The sequence below is a fragment of the Pectinophora gossypiella genome, chromosome 26 (genome assembly GCF_024362695.1).
Source record: "Pectinophora gossypiella chromosome 26, ilPecGoss1.1, whole genome shotgun sequence".
Taxonomy (NCBI): Eukaryota; Metazoa; Arthropoda; class Insecta; order Lepidoptera; family Gelechiidae; genus Pectinophora; species Pectinophora gossypiella.
Window position 1 is genome coordinate 2519793 of NC_065429.1, and position 19619 is coordinate 2539411.

The following is a 19619-nucleotide window of genomic DNA, read 5'->3' on the forward strand; positions in this document are numbered from 1 at the left end:
GAGGGATTGGCTGGAGATCGCGCAAAGTCGAGAGGTGTGAAAAAATCAAGCCTTTGCCCAGCAGTGGAATCAAGTAGGCTAGATAACTATCAAAAAAGTATCAATAGGCTACTCAAATCCGTTACTTTTTACTAAACGTCAAAACACGCAATTACTATGGAATTTGTATTAAAAAGTACACTGTGACGTCATAGCAAAACGTGACAAAATGTCGGACTCATTATTACATTGGACAAAAAAAATCGTGAAACCAACAGCCTATGTGGAGTGAGCTTCCCGGGCTTGGGCTGATTGTCGTCAGTTTCTGGTATGGTATCTTCTTCTATCGTGTGGTTTATGAGGTGGAGTACCAACCTCATCAACCCTGGTGTCAGGGTTACTATTGAGCCGCCAAAGGCCCCTGACATGGCTCATGTAACGACTACTTACTTACATCAGTAAGTAGTAACCGGGACCAACGGCTTAACGCGCCTTGCGAAGCACGGATCATCTTACTTTCGGACAATCTGGTGATCAGCCAGTAATGTCCTGACCAAACTAGGGACCACAAAGTAATTTTTGAGATATGTCCCCATCGGGATTCGAACCCGCGACCCGGGAGCCCAGCGCTCAAGCACTGGACCACGAAAGTCGTTGTTACGAATGCTGGTAATTAGAACTGTCGATGTCGTCCAGGCTGGGGCTCGGCCAACGAGCGCGCGGCGGCGGAGGCCGTGAAGGTGCTGATCTGGCTGTGCCGGCGGCCGGAGACACGGCCGCAGTGGCTGGACTACTTCGACCTGATCCTGCTGAAGCTCATCAACGCGTACGGCGCGCTCAACAAGGAGGTCATGCGCGCCGTGGACGCCGGCATGCCGCACGTGGCGCACGCGCTGCCTGCGCACCAGGTGGGGGGACGGCACCACCAGTGCCCTGTTTATCTGGGGGGTTAAAATGGCCACATCGAAGCAATTCATCTAAGAAAGCAATATTGCTATTTGACATTTGTTTGCATTGCGCACTTACTTTTATATGCGCAAATGGCTTCGATGTAGCCATTTTAACCCCCCAGAAATTACAAGCTCTTTTACGAGCAATTGTCTTGTAAAAAATTTCATTATCACAAGAATGTTTTTATCAAAACTATGCATGTAAATTGCATGTTACAAGTGTCAATATTTATTTCACAAGTATATTTTACAATCTCTGTAGTTTTTGTAAACGTAATTTACCCGTACTTGTAACTTGTAGCATGTGAACGTGTAGACTTGAAACAGGGCACAGGGCCTGTACGCGTTAGCGCGTTTCAGAAATATACGTTGTTAAAAACACCGTACAGAATACTGAGGGGGATTGTTCAGCTCATAATTCTGAGTAAATATCAAGTGAGACTTTCAGTCGCAGAGGGGGTGAGATCGGCGCCCAATTCGAATAGGTGCGGGACGGGGAGATACAATACAATACAAAAACTCTTTATTGCACTTAAATCACATTAAAAAAAAGTATTATAATTAAATTGGTAGTACAACAGGCGGCCTTATTGCTAAGGTAGCAATCTCTTCCAGGCAACCTTTAGGTATAGGATAAGATAGACTATATTAAAAACAATACATAGAAAACTGAGGGGGATGGTTCAGACCATGATTCTGAGTTAATATCAAGTGGAATTTCCTGTCGCAAAATTCTTGAAAATGTTTGTGTTTATGTATTAAGCTCCCTGTGCCTTACTCCAAGTCTATTGACAATTGAGAGAGGCGACATCTTTCGAGACAAAAGCGAACTTCTTACCCCACGTAGCCATACTTTCCATCTCCTGACACATTTTCAACCACGTGAATATAGCCAACCAGCAGCCAGCAAATGCGGATTGCGCCAACTTCGCTCCAAATATCAGGCGACGTCGCGCGAGTCCGCCATTTTCCACATTGGCTTTTCGTTTTTCGAACAGCGCGGACGTAAACTCTTACAGTTTTTTAAATATCGAATACATTTTTCGTTATATTCTTTATAAAATTTTCAAGTAAATATTTTGTTACAAAATTTTAAAAGTTTCGTTAAAAGTCGCGTTAAAAGTTTATTTTTGCGTAATTTTTGACGTGATGGATCCCCCACGTGGCGGAAGCGAATACGACGAGTCATCGCGGTCTTCATCTTCGAGCAGCGGCCGTCGAGGGCGGAAACGATCCCGCAGCCGCCGGAGACAGCACCACCGACGCCATCGATCATCAAAATCTCGGCTAAGTAGACTCGAATATGCTTTTGAAAAAATTAGCAAGGAGGTGTCTGAAATGCATGCTCACTTTATTTCGAATAGGGAGTCACACGATGGTGACGCTGTTCCGGGTATCGTTTCGAGTGACCTTGAGAGCACGTGCTCGAGAGTTGAACAGGGCGTCGTCACGGGAGAACAAAGCGTAGGAAAAAATATTGAACTAAAATTTGAAACTACCCTCAAAAATGAGACTACCCGTTCTTCGGAAGCTCATTTAGAGTTATTAAATAAATTGCAACATTTTGACTCCCCTGACTGGCATCAAGTTCGTTTCTCGGATGCGCAAAAACTGTACAATTCTACACCAGGTTTTGTTGAACTCGAAAGTAATGACTTAATCAAATCTTTCGACCGTACTCGTGCCCTACAAATTTCAGAGCGGTCCATCGCCGCTATAACCCACGCGCTCATTATTCAATACGACTCCTTAAAGGAAGGGCTAAATATGTTGGTTTCTTGGTTAAATGATCAGGCTGAAATCACTGCGGACGCTATCTGCGATAAAATAAATGAAATCTTTACTAACGAAGAATCTACCTATTTAAAGGTCAATTTACATATCCTTCAGATGATTTGCGGCCGACGTGCCGATATTATTCAGCAACGGCGCGACGCTATTCTCACTTGTGTTCCAAACTTGTTCACACGGGAGTCTTTACGAAAAATTCCCCCCACAAATGAACATTTGTTCAATGAGATGCAGCTCTCCGAGCTCATCTCCAAACATGGAGGCCTATTCAAGGTCTTCTCTCACCCGAAGTCTACGCAAGGCTCTACCAAACGCCCCCTTCCTGCGCAAGGAGGGAGTGCAACACGCAAACCTACGGCCCCCGTGCGCAACGGAGGAGGCCTCGGCCCTGCCCCCAGTACTTCCATACCTGCGCAAGGGAGGAAGCGGCAGGGGGAGAGTGCATTTCGCTCGCAAGCGAAGCGTGCAAAGCAATCGCTCTCCCGCAAGTCTCATCGGTACTCTGGCAGAAGGGACGATTGACAGTTCACATCAGATTTTTCAAGCCGGCCAAATCAAACATCGGCTAGACGTTTGGAGGAGATTAGGAGCACCCCAGTACATATTAAACATAATTCAGGGTTATCGAATTCCTTTCCTTATAAAGCCCCCGTTAGTTCACCCGTCTCGCATACCTCAAAAACTTCACACCAAGTTGTCACGAGATATGTTAATTCAAATAAATCTCTTAATAGATCAGGGCGTATTGGAAAGAGCTCGCGTTTCTCCGAGCTTCATTTCCAACATGTTTCTAGTGAAAAAGAAAGGAATCGAAATGTCATATCGCCCAGTGTTCAATTTAAAATGTCTGAACAAGTTCGTACATGTTACCAAATTTCGTCTAGTGAACATGTACAGGGTGCCCGATTTCCTCCAACCTCAAGATTGGCTTACAAAAATCGACCTTTCGAATGCCTACTTCCACTTACCAATTTTGAACTCCCATCGACCTTTCTTAAGGCTAATGTTTGCGGAAAAGCTGTATCAAATGACATGTCTACCTTTCGGTCTCGCAACAGCGCCAAAGGTATTTGCCAGTCTAACGAATTGGATAGCCCAAATGCTTCGAGAACAAGGGGTGAGGATTATAGTCTATTTAGACGACTTTTTAATTGCAAACCAGTCGAAGGAGACGCTACAGGACCATACCAATCTGGTTGTTCGGACCCTACAGGATCTGGGTTGGGCAGTGAATTTCCAAAAGTCCATTTTGAATCCACAAAAATCCATCGAGTACCTGGGAATAAAGTGGGATACTTGGCTGAACCGCAAGGAGCTTCCCCGGGACAAGTTAGTTGGTGTGAAAGGCAAGACAGAGAAGATGCTTCGCTCAAAGGCTGTGACTCTGAAAGCAGTACAGAGTATTCTTGGTTTATGGAATTTTTCCAGCTTTGTAGTCCCAAGAGGACGCCTAAATGCGCGGGCGTTATTAAAATTATTGCATCGAATGACTCTTTTAAATCTCAGAGTGATAAAATTACCTTTCAGTGCTTGTCAAAATCTAGAATGGTGGCTTCTCAATCACAGAACCTCTTCACAAATTCACTTCCCACCTCCAAACTTTTACTTGGCCACGGATTCGTCGAGTCAAGGTTGGGGCGCGCAGCTCAACACGGAAACTTTATCAGGAAGGTGGTCGAAGGAAGAAACGTCTTTTCACGGCAATATTTTAGAGATGTTAGCGATTGTACGGGTTTTACAGCTGAAAGGGGCGATGATGCAGAACTCAAGTCTACTTGTACAAAGCGACAACCGAACTGTTGTAGCTTACCTGCGCAACGAAGGCGGCACGAAGTCGGAGTCCCTTCTCGATCTCACTTACAAGGTTCTAGGCGAACTAGATCGTTATCATATTCATATGACTGTGTATCACATTCCAGGTCGTTACAATTACGTAGCCGATCGACTTTCGAGAGCAGATTCGACCTCAGAATGGCATCTTTTGAGCCCCTTAACCTCCGAGGTTTTTCGTCTTTGGGGCGTACCCCAGGTAGACCTCTTTGCGTCCCGAAGGGCACATGTAGTTCCGTCGTACGTGACGTTAGAAATAGCGGATCCGAAAGCTCTTTTCATAAACGCTTTCAGTCGGATATGGGTATACAGGTTAGCATGGATATTTCCGCCCCCCTGTCTAATTCCGAAGGTGTTAGCACATTTGAACCAGGCGATAGGCAAATACATAATAGTTGCTCCCCGTTGGGAAAAGGTGTTCTGGAGAGCGGATCTCCAAGCTCGTTCGCTGCAACTTCCACTGCTAATTCACAACCTAGACCACTACTACTACTACTGATAGATACAAAAACGAACTGTCCTCCGCCACAGGTGAGCCAGTTACATTTAGAAGTGTGGTTGATACAGGGTGGTCGTCACTGTTAAGTGCATGGAATCGGGAACAAGTAGAACTTCTCGATCGGAGTTGGAGAAAATCGACTCTAGGTTCCTACAAGCCCGCTTGGCAGAGATGGTGTAAATGGTCTAGAGAAAATAATGTGAGTGTCGATAATCCTTCTCCTCAGGATTTGGCTCGTTTTCTAACAGATTTGTTTTTGAAAGTGAATTTATCTTACAGCTCGATCTGCCTCCATAAATCTGTAGTTTCCACTTTTTGTAAACCAGTAGCAGGTGATCCACTTAGCTCACATGTCATAGTTAGACAAACTTTGAAAGGAATAGCTTTGCAACAACCACCAAAACACAAGCCACCTGTATGGGATGTAAATACTCTGGCCTCTTACCTAGCAATGCATGACCCATGTAGCGATTCTTTATTTGAGGTGTCGAAGCGAACAGCTATATTACTTTTGTTGTGCTCCGGTCGACGGATTCACGACTTGACTCTTTTACGAATGGATCGTAATAGTTTGATTTTTGAAGAAGATTCTATCGTTTTATGGCCAGAATACGGCTCAAAGACGGACTCTAAGTCGTATAGGCAATCTGGTTGGCGCTTACTTAAATGTGAGTCTAATCCAAATATTTGTCCCGTCCTATGGGTTAGGAAATTACTGGCTTGTACTTCATCTCGTCGAGAAGACATTAAAAGTTTATTTGTTAGTGTATGTGGTCCACCAAAACCGGCTTCCCGTTCTATCATAGGTGGGTGGATCAGAAGGGCTTTGCAGGACGCAGGGATTCACTGTAGCCCAGGAAGCGTGCGGTCAGCGGTCGCTTCTTCTAGTTGGCTAGATAACACTCCCATTGATCAGATTCTAGCCAGAGGTAATTGGCAATCGGCCGGTACCTTTCATAAGTATTATAAAAAAGAAGTTACCACATCGACTTCTCGTGGTTCTTCTCATTCTCTATCTAATTTATTTCAAGTAGTTTAGTTTGATTCTTTTTGATTTCTTTATATAAATACTTGCTTTTTATATTATAAAATATGTTGTGTTATAATTTGTGATTTAACAAATTGATATTGATTGATCCAGCAGCCGATACCAAACACTTCTCAATTGTCAATAGACTTGGAGTAAGGCACAGGGAGCTTAATATACCAATTTTACCTACCAATAAAATTGTTATTAAGCGTACTTCCCTTACTCCAAGTCTATTTGTATAGCTGTCTGCTGTGCACCTAATTACAATTTCTTTTCAGTATGTAATAGGTTTGTTGTAAGCCGACGTGATCGTACTTGCATACATATTTATCACGATCGGGTCGGTAACAAGCCAATTGATTCGCAATGAGGAAAATGGCGGACTCGCGCGACGTCGCCTGATATTTGGAGCGAAGTTGGCGCAATCCGCATTTGCTGGCTGCTGGTTGGCTATATTCACGTGGTTGAAAATGTGTCAGGAGATGGAAAGTATGGCTACGTGGGGTAAGAAGTTCGCTTTTGTCTCGAAAGATGTCGCCTCTCTCAATTGTCAATAGACTTGGAGTAAGGGAAGTACGCTTAATAACAATTTTATTGGTAGGTAAAATTGGTATATTTTAAATTATTTTAATTTCCACGCCACGAAAAATACCACTTATATCAACACAGAATCATGCTCTGAATCATCCCTTTAATGTTTTAGTTACGATGTCACTAACACCAAAATAAAAAAAAATGGAAAATAAATGGAATTCTATAGTCTCTGCATACCCCGGTGGGAAATTGGCGTGAGTTTATGTATGTATGTGTCACTAACACCCTGTATAGTGTTGTCACTAATTCTATGCCCATGCTGTATCTTCCACAGGTGCTCGCCCTGCTGAAGCCGGTGATCCGTACACGAGGATACCCCACGTCGCTGTGCGCGCTGAAGCTGGCGGCTGAAGTGGCCAAGGCACGCGGGCCGGAGCTCACAGACGACATTGTCGGACAACTCATGGAGGGGGTTGGGCAGGTAATGGGATTTGGATGCATGGGATTAACTGTCTGAGAACTGATATTAGGCAGCGAAATTACTCAATTGTATAAAAATAACATTCCCATTGACATTCAGAATTTGCCTTTCAACTGTTTTAAGACAGTAGTTAAACAAAAACTTTACAAAAAAGGTTATTATAAAGTTAGTGATTATTTAGAAGATATGAATGCATGGGATTAACTGTCTGAGAACTGATATTAGGCAGCTAAATTACTCAATTGTATACCAATATTTTATGTTGTTTTTTTTTAAAGAACGTCTAGGGCCCTGTGCCGAAGTTTTTCTTCCAGTTTCTTTTCCCCGGCTATACAGGTTGTAAGAAGCTGCAGTAGTTTTAGGCGGATGAGGCGTTCGTTATGTAAAAATTGACGATTCAAAGTGTAACTATGTTACCTACTGAATAAAGATATTTTTGAATTTGAATTTCTATCGTGTGGGTTATAAGGTGGATTACCAACCTCATCAACCTTGGTGTCAGGTGTGAGCCGTGGTAGTAGCCCAGTTGGTAGAACGCACAGGCCTAAACCAATGTCGAATATTTTTTCGAATTCATGTTTGGATTATAAATGATTATCACGTGCTCAGCGGTGAAGGAAAACATCGTGTGGAAACCCACATTCCCGAGAAATGCATTTTCGGAGATATGTGACCTAACCTGAATTGGATTGGTTTTCCCTTTGCGTGTTGGACAAATCTTCAGGTTAGGTAAACGGACCCCGTGATAAAGGGGATAATGCTAGAGAGATGATAATGTATTCAATTGTCCCCAGCTGGCCGACCACCAGAACTCAGCGGTGCGCAAGGCGGCCGTGTTCTGTATGGTCGCGTTCACGTTCGCGCTTGGCGAGACGCGCATGCAGCCGCACCTCAAACACCTCTCCGTTAGCAAGTACCGACTGTTACAGGTAAGGATCTGTGACGAACCCGACTAATTGGCTAGTTAGTTCCGCCCATATCCAACAGATGGCGCGCACTTAATGGTGCTAATTCTTGTAAATACCATCTAATTTTATTTTAAGTTATATCTGTCATTTTCTTATCCGCCGAAAAGGAAAGGGACGGGTAATCGACAAGCATAAAATTTATGGAACACACGTCAATTTTAAGCACAAATCTAAACCAACCGTCTAAAAATTTTACATCCGCCAGTAACCCGACACAGTTAAGTAGACAGCACGTCAAACGGATTGCATACCAGCGACGTACCTTTTGATTCGCCCGGGTTATTCATTCATTTACTCATTCTTCCTAAAATTAAGAGCTGTGAATCATCCGTCCCTTTCCTTTTCGACGGATATGAAAATGACGGATATAACTTAAAATAAAATTAGGCGGTGTCTGCAGGAATCGGGGCCATTGTACTACCAGCTAGTTCTGCATATAACCACTTCTTTCTTCTTCTATGGTGTGGGTTGTGAGGTGGATTACCAATCCTATCAACCCTGCTGTCACGGTTATTATTGAGCCGCCAAAGGCCCCTGACATCACTCATGTAACGACTACGTACTTACATCAGTAAGTAGTAACTGGGACCAACGGCTTATCGTGGCTTCCAAAGCACGGATCATCTTACTTTTGGGCAATCAGGTGATCAGCCTGTTATGTCCTAATCGAATTAGGTATCACAAAGTGATTTTTCCCTATCGGGACTCTAACCTAGGATCTCCGGATCGTGCGCATAACGCTCAACCACTGGCCCACGGAGGCCGTCACATAACTTGTAGATATAGCTACTAGATGGCGCGCATTTAATGCAAGCCTAGAACGTTTGTGGACCCAACTAGTTGACCAGCTAGTTACGAAGATAATCAACAGATGGCGCTCACTTAATGTAGGCCTAGAAAGTGCTAGCGAAGTTTGTACAGTGCAACGCCCACACAGAGGGTGTTAGTGTTAGTGTTAGTTATTCACCCACACGAGAAAAGAAGACAAATTTTAAGTAACTCCCTCCCCGCTGGCAACCCTGAACACTTCATACAAAACATTTAGTTTTACACAGACACTACACATTAACGTTATCGTACGAGACGCCTATACAATTGGAGACTAAAGTAAGCCCGAGGGGGGTGAGGTAAACCTAGCTCAGTGGGGAGCGGAGAGTTGTATATAGTATGTGTGATGTGGAGTAGTGACGCCCCCTCCCGCAGGTGTACGTGAGCAAGCAGCGCGAGGAGTGTGCGCGCGCGCCGCCCTCGTAGCGGCGGCGCCGCGCGCGCACCGCCAGCCGCGCCACGCAGACCACAGGCTAGGCGGGCCCGGGCGCCGGCGCCGGCCGCTGGTATTCTATCGCCTATTGCCGCCACGGAAAGTTTATTTTACCTCCTTCGCCACCCAAACGGTATATGTATAACACTTCGCACGGGAAACCTAACATTGTATTTATAACGAAATTGGTATATAAACTATACAGTATTTGTCTAGTATTGGATGCAGAATGAAAATAAACATTTCCTTTACCAATTAAAATAACAAATTGACTGGCACCTAAGTGACTTTCCTCACAGTACGACGCGGTTCGTTGACGACGAAACTTTCAATATAAACGGTTATTGCACCTACCTGTCCGACAGGCTCGACGCGCCAAGGTCACGGGTGGTTACCATGGTTACCATTGCAATGTTACTCCAGAATTGCAGACCGATGCGATGTCGTATCGCACTGTGAGAAACCTCACTTCATCTCTCTAGCGTTATCGTACGTAACCTAAAGATGTGACAGGTCCGATTTTTTACAGAAGCGACTACCTGTCTGACATTCTAACCCGCGAAAGGATAACCAATCCAATACAGGTTAGGTCACATACCTCCGAAACGCATTCGCGAATGTGGATTTCTTACAATGGGGAAAGTTATTAAAACATGGTTTTTAGGTTATGTTATAATACACAGAAATAAAATAAAAAGAAATATTAATAAAAATAATTTGAATAAAAATCGGTTACCTAATAATAAACAAAAAAGTCAACAATATGCCGATAGAATACCATTGGAATCGACGATATATTATGGATCTTAATTCTTATTTGTATAAGGATGATTTGATTTTAATTTATTATTTATTTACGGATTGCGGTACGTGCTGAATTTAATATTTTCTTTAAAAAAAATAATCAAATAAAATGATACAAATACAGACATAACACAGCACCACGCCTGTATCTCCTGAGGGGTGGGAAGAGGTGCATAGTATACACACCCACTCCTAGCCAGCTATATTTAACACTGGCATAGCTCGGCCTTTGTATGTTGTCCAACGCATTTGACCGTATTTATGTATATAAAGAACATAAGACATGGCTGTACGGGCATAGTTGCCTTTGCCTTGCGCTTCGGGGAAAACATAAAAAAAATGTTTATGGTGTAGGCTTGATGTTTCATACATTACTAAGGAGCTACTAGCAGAAAGTTTGCCCTTGTCATCTAAGGTTTACTTAAAAATCAGAACAAAATCACAAGGAAAATATTAAATTTTTCACAGAAATAAATGACTTTGACTGTTTTTTTGTTTGTTTGCCAAAATCTCGGGAAAGGATCGCGCGCGTCATAGATTAGATAAGGATAGGTAAGGTAGTGTTGATAATCGAATTGAGTCAGTCTCGCTGAGGCTTAGATAATATAACATGACAAACTATACAATACAGGGTGTTAGTGACATCGTAACGAATACTGAGGGGATGATTCAGACCATGATTCTGAGTTGATATCAAGTGGAATTTTCAGTCTGAATATTCAAGAATTTTTTTGTGTTTTTTTTATAATTTACAGTTCCATACTTTTGCGACGGAAAATTCCGCTTGATATCAACTCAGAATCATAATGTCAATCATCCCTCAAAGTTTTCGTTACGATGTCACTAACACCCTGTATACGTCCCACTGCTGGGCACAGGCCTCGTCAACCAACCATGAGGTATGGAGCATTAAATTGGATAGTATGCTTCGTTGAATATAGCTTAATTAGAATGACATAACATTACGCCTGTTGGCAGAGGTGTTTGGTATACAGTTATACATACCCAATCCTCGCCAGCTATGTTTAAATCCCTCGTAATAAGGGGCGGACCTGCCATCAACCGCACAAGTCCTGGTAACCTCACTCTCTTTATTTAAGAGCTGCACTCTTGTCGGTGGAGTAATCGCCTCCATTTTCATTACTCCATAGATAGGGCGTGTAGAACGGTGGTTGCCCCAATCGCCTTCCTTTCCGCAGTACACCGACCAATTTCTCAATCGGTGATGTTCTAGCTAGAGCCCTACCAGAATCCACTTCCTCGGCCTCCAACCAGTACTGATACCGCTGCTGCCCGGCATCAGGGGTAACCTTTTGAAGTAGCGGCGCCTACTCGCTACGTCACAAGATCGTCATAGAACCTAAGTAGCATTTTATAGGTTAGCCCGTCCCAGTGAGCTACCCACTACGTTCTGCTAATCCTGTCGCTGTTTGGTCGGGGACTGCTTATTTTTATATTCGCAGCTAACCATTATATCTGATGGCCGTTCCACTATCCGCCACCTGTGGACCCCGTAGATGGCCTACAGCTCAGCCTACTACAACCACGTGATATCAATTATCTGTCATCTAAATATGAATTCAAGTGGTTTAAATCCCGAGCTGAGAGTCGAACCCTTAACATTACGATGGACGGTCACGAGTACTAATATGTATACACTTTGAAACCATGTCACTTTTTTGACAAATGTCAAATATATTAGTGCGACAGGGTTGTAAAATGTGTACATGATATTGCTCATGACTGTAAGTGTACGAGTGCGTACAGTCATGAGCAATATAATATACCCACTTTAGGACTCTGTCGCACTAACATATTCGACATTTGGTGAGACTCACAGTTCAATTTGTCAAAAAAGTTAATGTGACATGGTACCAAAGTGCATACATATTAATGCTCGTGACCGTACGGGTCCCCTAGCCCAGGATATGAATAAAACTCCAAAATCCCGGAAAGTATAGACATTTATCGATCCAGTTGTCTTCTCGACGTCCGCGAGGCGACATTTATTGGGTGCCACAACTTAACCTAACAAAATCGTATGCGTTTTAAAATACACGTGGCGCCATCTATGAGCGTTCGCACGAACTAACTTTTTAATTGTATTACAATATTTGGACAGAAAGTCATTATTTGTTCTCCGAACAGAGCTATTACTATGTGCTAAAAAGCCGAGATATAATGTCTGTTATTTTAATCGAGCTATATTGTATGGAGCATAAATGTTGAACTGTGTTAAGGTTTTATAGTAACTTCTAGTTTGGTGATCGAGGTACCAACAATAATACCCGAATTAAAAGCAAACGCAAGAAGCCTCCATGAGACCCAATCGCCTTGTGTAGCAACAGTTAGAATAAATTTTTCATACTTTAGATTTCCATAGGTTCACGTTGCCATAGTAAAAAATACGTGGCTCAAACGAGACGCCGATGGCTGTATATAACGGTAGATTGGTGTGCGATGAACAAATTGTATGTTTGTACGAAATTCCGCTTTAAGTCTTAGATTTTTCTAAATATGTAAAGCTCATAAAACTACCAATTGCAATTTTATTTCTGTCAAATGGCAACATTAATGTCACTCAGCCAATGACAGCGCGAGAGCGATAGCAGTGTTGCTATTTTAAGAGTAGAAATATTACTAAAATTGGTAGGTTTTGTTTCTGCTGTTAAGTGTTTTTGAATTATTTTTTTAATATTTAAAAGGCTATGGATGTTTGACACGAGTTTCAAATTGTATAGGAGTGAGCGGAAATTCATTGACGAATTTAATATATGTGTTAAATCAGAACCATAAGTTTGATTATTTTACAGCGATTTCATAACGTTATAATCCGTCTTTTTATATAATCCACTATGATTTTGCAGTTGAACGCTGCGCAAAGGGTTATAATGTAAAAATGTAACCAAAACAATATGTTTGTTTACTCAAATAGTATGGGGAACATGAGCGACACCTGCGGGGTTAAAATGGCCTCATTGACGCAATTCATCTAAGAAAGAAATATTGCAATTTGACATTTGCGCAATTTAAAAGTAAGTGCGCAGTGCAAACAACTGTCAAATAGCAATATTGCTTTCTTAGATGAATTGCTTCGATGTGGCCATATTAACCGCCCTGATGGGAGAAATAGGCAGTTATTATCCGCATTAGATTGGTTCTCGAGTTTTACTGAGACAAACAAACAGCAGTTGATTTTCATATTTAAAGAAGATTAGCATTTTATAATTTATCTTTGTTTTACCCTATTATACATCTGCTTATGGAACAAATCCTACTTCAAATTCGTCAATGAATTTTCGCTTAAAACTCAATCAATTTTGTTATAACAGATGTGTTATCGATGTTGTAAGTGGCACAGTTCGATGTTTGTACAAAGTGGTCGGTGTATGGTGATGGGTTTGATCATAGCTGGACGCATAACAGAAGGTCAAGACTGTATTCCAATTGGGGTAGTCAGAGGTACAATCATCACGTGGTGAACTAAATTAGTACCCACGCCTCACAGAGCTTTCCATTAGACCCTGATTAAAAAAAATATATATATTTTCCGTTAATAATTAGCAAAAGCTGTGCTTTGTCGTGGTCAGCACGTTTGGTATTAATTTATAACTATGTCAAAACCATCGCATAGCGTCTGCAACTTGTAAATGTTAATGTTTTGTCAAAATGAAGAGAAATGACTCGAAAATGCATTCCAACTAACAGACACAGAAATTAAAAAAAATATATGATCGAAAAATGTTGATGGAAAATTAAGTTTGTTTATTTTTTCATTTAGTCTATGGTTATAGAGAAGTTACAAGACAAATAAATTGCACTTTAACATTTAATTGCAACGATCATGTACTTAGTTAAGAGACTTTTTGTAATTATTTCTTTTTATTTTGGTGCAATAAAGTGTATTTGTATTGTATTGTATTGTATTGATCATAAAATAAAAGTTAATTTGGTCATAAAACAAAAGTTTAATGTACTTACATACATAATTAAACTTTCGCTTATTCCCCGAGGTAAGCAGAGACTATGGAATTCTCTTGCTTCCTCCATATCGTAAAAAAGTTATAAATTGTTTTTAAATTCATTACAAGTGCTTTCTCTATGACCATAGACTACATAATTTATCGTTTTCTGCATAAAATTGGTTGATATTCCAGTAGGAGACATTTTTGGCACCTACCAAGAATATTTACAAGTCATTTTAATTTGTATCAAAATTTAACTGTCAAATATTCTGTGTTCTGTGTCATGATAGATCGTGCCTTTACTGTTGAGTTGCGTTTCGTTACGTTCTAACTTGTAAAGCTTGGAGCATTGACTTAGAGCGTTTGGTTGTGTGGGTTGAAATGTTCTTATAGTACTTTTCCACTCCACTCGGCCTCAGTAGTAACGACCCTAGGGCAGTGCGAGGTGTGCCACCGCACCGGGCGCCGAAATAGGGGGCAGGGAGCGCCAAAATCAACCAAAAATTTCACCGTGGCCGCAAACTATCTTTATCGGTTTAGATAGCGGCCACATAAAACTCATACCGGGTGGCCGTAAACAACATTCTTAAAGGATTTAAATAGGTGAAGGAGACTGGTCACGGCCCATACAAAATTAACCCAGGCCCGGCGCGAATGAGACTTATCTGATAATTTTCGTAAAATTAGGTAAAGTAAATCTAAAAAGTCCGTATCGCTGAAATATTTGGCGAACGAACTAAATGTTGCGCCTTAACAAAAAAATTAGGCAAATTTAGTATGTTCGCCATTTATTTCAGCGATGCGGATTTTTTTGATTTAATTTACCTAATTTTACGAACATTATGAGATAAGTTTGTTTCGCGCCGGGCCTGGGGCCGAAATGACCAGTCTCCTTTCGGTGGCCGTAAACTAATCAAAAATTTTTGTATTTTTCCAACCGGGTTACCACGGCTAGCTAGAATAATATCTCTGAGTGCTTTAAGATATGCGAAGCAACTTGAAAACGGTTATCCAATAACTTTTATATGAACATAACTTCCCACTCAACCAAATTAATGTATAAATAGGAAGTTGTAAAAATAATGTTGTTGTGTGAAAATCTATGGGTTGACGTCAGTCGATATTGGCTACGTCGTACGGTATGGGAGGCGCAGTTTACGCGTGTTTGTGAGGTATTGTATGTATTATATTGTATTTTTCTTTTTTGTATGATAGTAAATGTGACTTTGGCTTTGTTGGATATCCTACAGATCGATTTATCATACGAATAATGTTAATACAAGATTTTTTTTCCTCCCCAATTTGACAGCATAGCATAGCTTCACGCCTGCATCCCTAAAGGGGTAGGCAGAAGTGTATAGTACACCCACTCGGCTATGTTTAAATCCCATGTAATAGGCGGCAAGTTTATCGCCATTTCGGAAGGGTCTATTTAAAAATACTATTTGATTTATAAATAATATTTCACAATGATAAATATTCGTAGAAACCAAAAATACGGGTGTCCAACATTCGCTTAATACTTGTCTCGAAAGAATCGCTTAGTCAAAGCTTCATCAAATTCAGTACAGTGAAACTTGAATATTCCACAAAAAAATAATATATTCGCCAAAAAGGCACGTTTTCGATAACTAATAATTATTAATTTGTCGAAAAAAAAAAGAAGATTGTAAAAAATATTTTCACAAAATGGCGGTAGGTTTAATATTTTTGTGACGGTGTTTAGTACGGTTGAGATTATAGAAAAACACTTCCAAAAGTATTTTTTAGAAGAAAGAAAATTAACTACATGTCATAAAGTACATAAAAATATTTAGTAAATCATAAAACTAAAGTTACGTTCGCCGCGGAGGTCCGTGTTGCTCTATGTTCGCAACTTTACTTTTATGATATACAAATCTGTCTTGATTCGCTTTTGTCTGTACATACATAACTTCACGCCTATTTCCCACCGGGGTAAGCAGAGACTATGGAAACCCATTTGCTTCGATCCTGACACACTTCCCTTGCTTCCTCCACATTCATCAATCGTTTCATCTATCAGCAGTTTCTATTAAATAATATATTACATAAAACATAAACAGCCTATATACGTCACACTGCTGGGCACAGACCTCCCCTCAATCAACCGGAGGGGGTATGGAGCATACTTCACCACGCTGCTCCACTGCGGGTTGTTTTTACGGCTAATAGCCGGGACCAACGGCTTAGCGTGCCTAAATAAAAAAATAAACCGCGTGTGCGTGTTAAATAATATATGACATAAAATACATACATACATTTTTCGAATATCATAATCCCTATACTCCCTATTAGGGTAGGCAGGGCCTTTTCGCATCCATCATATCCGCGTTAGGACTTCATATCAACAGTGGCTGCAAGTTGTCCTTGATTACTTGTGGCTCTGCCCACCCCTTAATGATTATGGGCGTGAGTTTATGTACGTAGGCCCGTTTCGCTATATCGTACAAAATGTATAACAAAGTAATTTCCACACTATAAATTCTTTTCGTACAAATGACATGTATTTTTTTTCTCTTTGGACATCAGTCATTCGTAAGGAATAACTATATTTTTTTTCCTAACGCTTTAATGTAAGCAACTAATTTTTTTTTTTTATCATGTTTATTTTACCTTAATGTTAATTATTGTAAAATAGTTTCACAAATTTCAGTGTATAAACTCTTTTCAGGTGAATCTCATTTTTGTTTACTTCGCGTTATAAAGGTGCGGTGTAAAGGTGTACACAGATTAGCTACTAAATGCGTTTGATATGAATAGGGTAGTTTCCAACTAGTCAAATCAGTTACTTTTTAATAAACGTCAAAAGATCAAATTACTATGGAATGTGTATGAAAAAGCAACCTGTGACGTCATAGAAAAACGTGATAAAATTTCGCGCTTTTTATTACAGTTTTCTTTATTAAAATTCATAAATAAGTTAAAAAACTTTTTGTCAGATTTAGATCGGTCTTAGTCATCTTTGACCTAAGAAACTACCCAATTCTATGTTTTTTTTTTTCTTCTGGCTTCCGCGGCTAGCGATGCGCCAGTGATAAATCGTGAGTTAGTCTTTAATAATAATTATCTTTTCATATTGTTACTGTGCAGTCGTTAAAACGAGGAAACTTTTCAATAATAAAATATACCGGATAGGGAACGGAACCAATTCTATGTTAGTGAGTCCGGGAGATGTTGTCTTGTCCGATCGCAGCGCCATCTACCGGGTCCGCTAGTGAATCTAAACCTACCAAGTCCACTGAAGCAGACAAAAAAATCTTCTAAATCGATCGACACTCAATATCAATCTAAAGATAACGAAAAAGTGTAATGACCTCCTAACTAATGAATAATTCATTTATTCGCTTTAAACACATAATGGTGCTAATTCCTGCAGACGCCATCTAATTTTATTTTAAGTTATACCCGTCATTTTCTTATCCGTTGAAAAAGAAAGCGACGGGTAATCGACAGGCATAAAATTTATGGAATACACGTCAATTTTAAGCAGAAATCTAAAACGACCGTCTAAAAATTTTACATTGGCCCATAACCCGACAGGGTTAAGTATACAGCACGTCAAAAGGATTGCATACCAGCGAGATGCCTATTTTGTTCGCGCGGGTTGTTCATTCGTTTTAAAATTAACTTGTTGACAATCATCCGTCCCTTTCCTTTTCGGCGGATAAGAAAATGACGGGTATAAGTTAAATAAAATTAGGATGTGTCTGCAGGAATCGGGGTCATGAAGAACATTGAACATTTAAATAAAACATTACATGTCATTTTTTTAAGAAAGGACTTCATTACACTTCATCGCCGATATGTAAAAGAGTTTGAAAGCAATATTACCCAGGAAGCCAAATCCTTTTTTTTTTTCATTGTTCATATATTTTTACTAATTCCGTGATCGTTTCGTAACAGAACACATTTTTTTTTTATTTAGATTTGAATTGATTTGATTTTTTCATTGGGCAGTGTCGTTTAGAATTAAGTCGCAGCGGAAAATAAAACCTTGTATTATCTTTGTTGATTTCGCTATAAAAAACTTAATGTTCATACGAAATTGGTATAATATAATTAAAATTAAAAAAAGCTATGCGAAACGTCTGTATGTATGCACCTTTACAATATTTTATAAAAGTGTGATCATGTTTAAAACTCATTTTGAATATTAGTGAAATATTCCAATACTAATTGATATTTCACCAATATTACAGAATTGTTATTTAATGTTGTAGAAAATGTTTCATTTCTCTATTCTTTTATTTATTAATAAATATGTTATACATTGAAATTTGTATTCTGTATTCCGTTTTACACAAACATTCATTTCATAAGAATACTACGGATCTAATATTAAATAATTACAAATCTCCTAAATAAATATATTACGAAATTATGTAAAAAAAAAACGAATAATAATTGTCGAAAAATACAAAAAGAAACGTCTGTTACAATAAAATAATTTATTAGACTTAAAATATCGTGTCGAAAAGTTGTTACAACAGGCGTCATTGTATAGTCTGTACATAGACAAATTAAGTAATACTAGAATGTCGTTTTTTCAATATGGCGCCTTAATATTTTTAATACTTTGTGTATTTTTCGAAAATTATTTTAGGCTTATAAAATATAGAAAAAAGATTTCGTCATTTGTAATAGCATAGAAATAGAAATCTAATTATATATGAAAATGTTCTTATGAAATGAAAAATCCGTGTAAAACGATGTTGCTTCTTGAAAATGTGTGGGACTCGTCCATTATATTTATTATCTGCTGTAAATTATACATAGACAATACACTTTTACTTTTCTGACATTTTTTTTGTATAAAAGTTGACTTCTAATTACAAGTTTTTCGTATTTTTTCTTGTAACGGAAATGTATTTCTGCTACTTTTTCTTATTTTTCCATAATTTCATAATTATATTGAAGTGTCATATACATATTCAAGAAGCAAGTTAGGATCCATTGCATTTATCTTTAAATTAACAGCTTTTGTGCCGCTGTGTCAAACATACACGTAATATTGTATTGAAACGGTTAATAATACTGATAATTATATTAATGTACTATAGTTATGAATAAAATGATTTTTAAGCCTTTACCATCTGTGTTTTCATTTCCAAGTGATCCCTTTTAGACATTAATAGTGTCTGTCACACGAAAAACAATAAAAATTGCCGTCATTTAAGAAAATGTATGTGCTCCTGTCAATCCCAGTATTTCATTGACATCATGACAACGCAAATGCAAAATTTCATGATGATCGGTTCAGTAGTTAGGGCCTCAAAAGTTTAACAACCTCATTTATAATTTTCTTGAAATATCAGTTTGAGAGTACTAGCAGCCAATAGAAGGCGACTTGTGCAGTGAATGAAGAAACAAAGGAAACTAGCGACATCTATGAACGTAAATTATAACTAATGTAAACGCCATCTATTATAGAGTAGCAGAACTACACACAGCCATGCACCCATGCCAGTGAGCAGGACGGAAAGATAGCGTATGGCCTAGTGCGAAA

At 39.7% G+C, this 19619-nt stretch overlaps 1 protein-coding gene across 3 annotated transcripts in view; it reads left to right on the top strand.

Moving 5' to 3' along the window:
• Window positions 1-19202, top strand: part of LOC126378333 (CLIP-associating protein) — a 74382-nt gene extending 55180 nt beyond the window's left edge. For all 3 annotated transcript variants that reach the window (XM_050026581.1, XM_050026579.1, XM_050026582.1), the window contains 4 exons: window positions 676-887; window positions 6948-7094; window positions 7889-8023; window positions 9266-19202. In XM_050026581.1, coding sequence (XP_049882538.1) covers window positions 676-887; window positions 6948-7094; window positions 7889-8023; window positions 9266-9316 — 545 coding nt within the window. In that variant the 3' untranslated portion in view covers window positions 9317-19202. The remainder of the gene's footprint in view (window positions 1-675; window positions 888-6947; window positions 7095-7888; window positions 8024-9265) is intronic.
• Window positions 19203-19619: the final 417 nt, after the last annotated feature.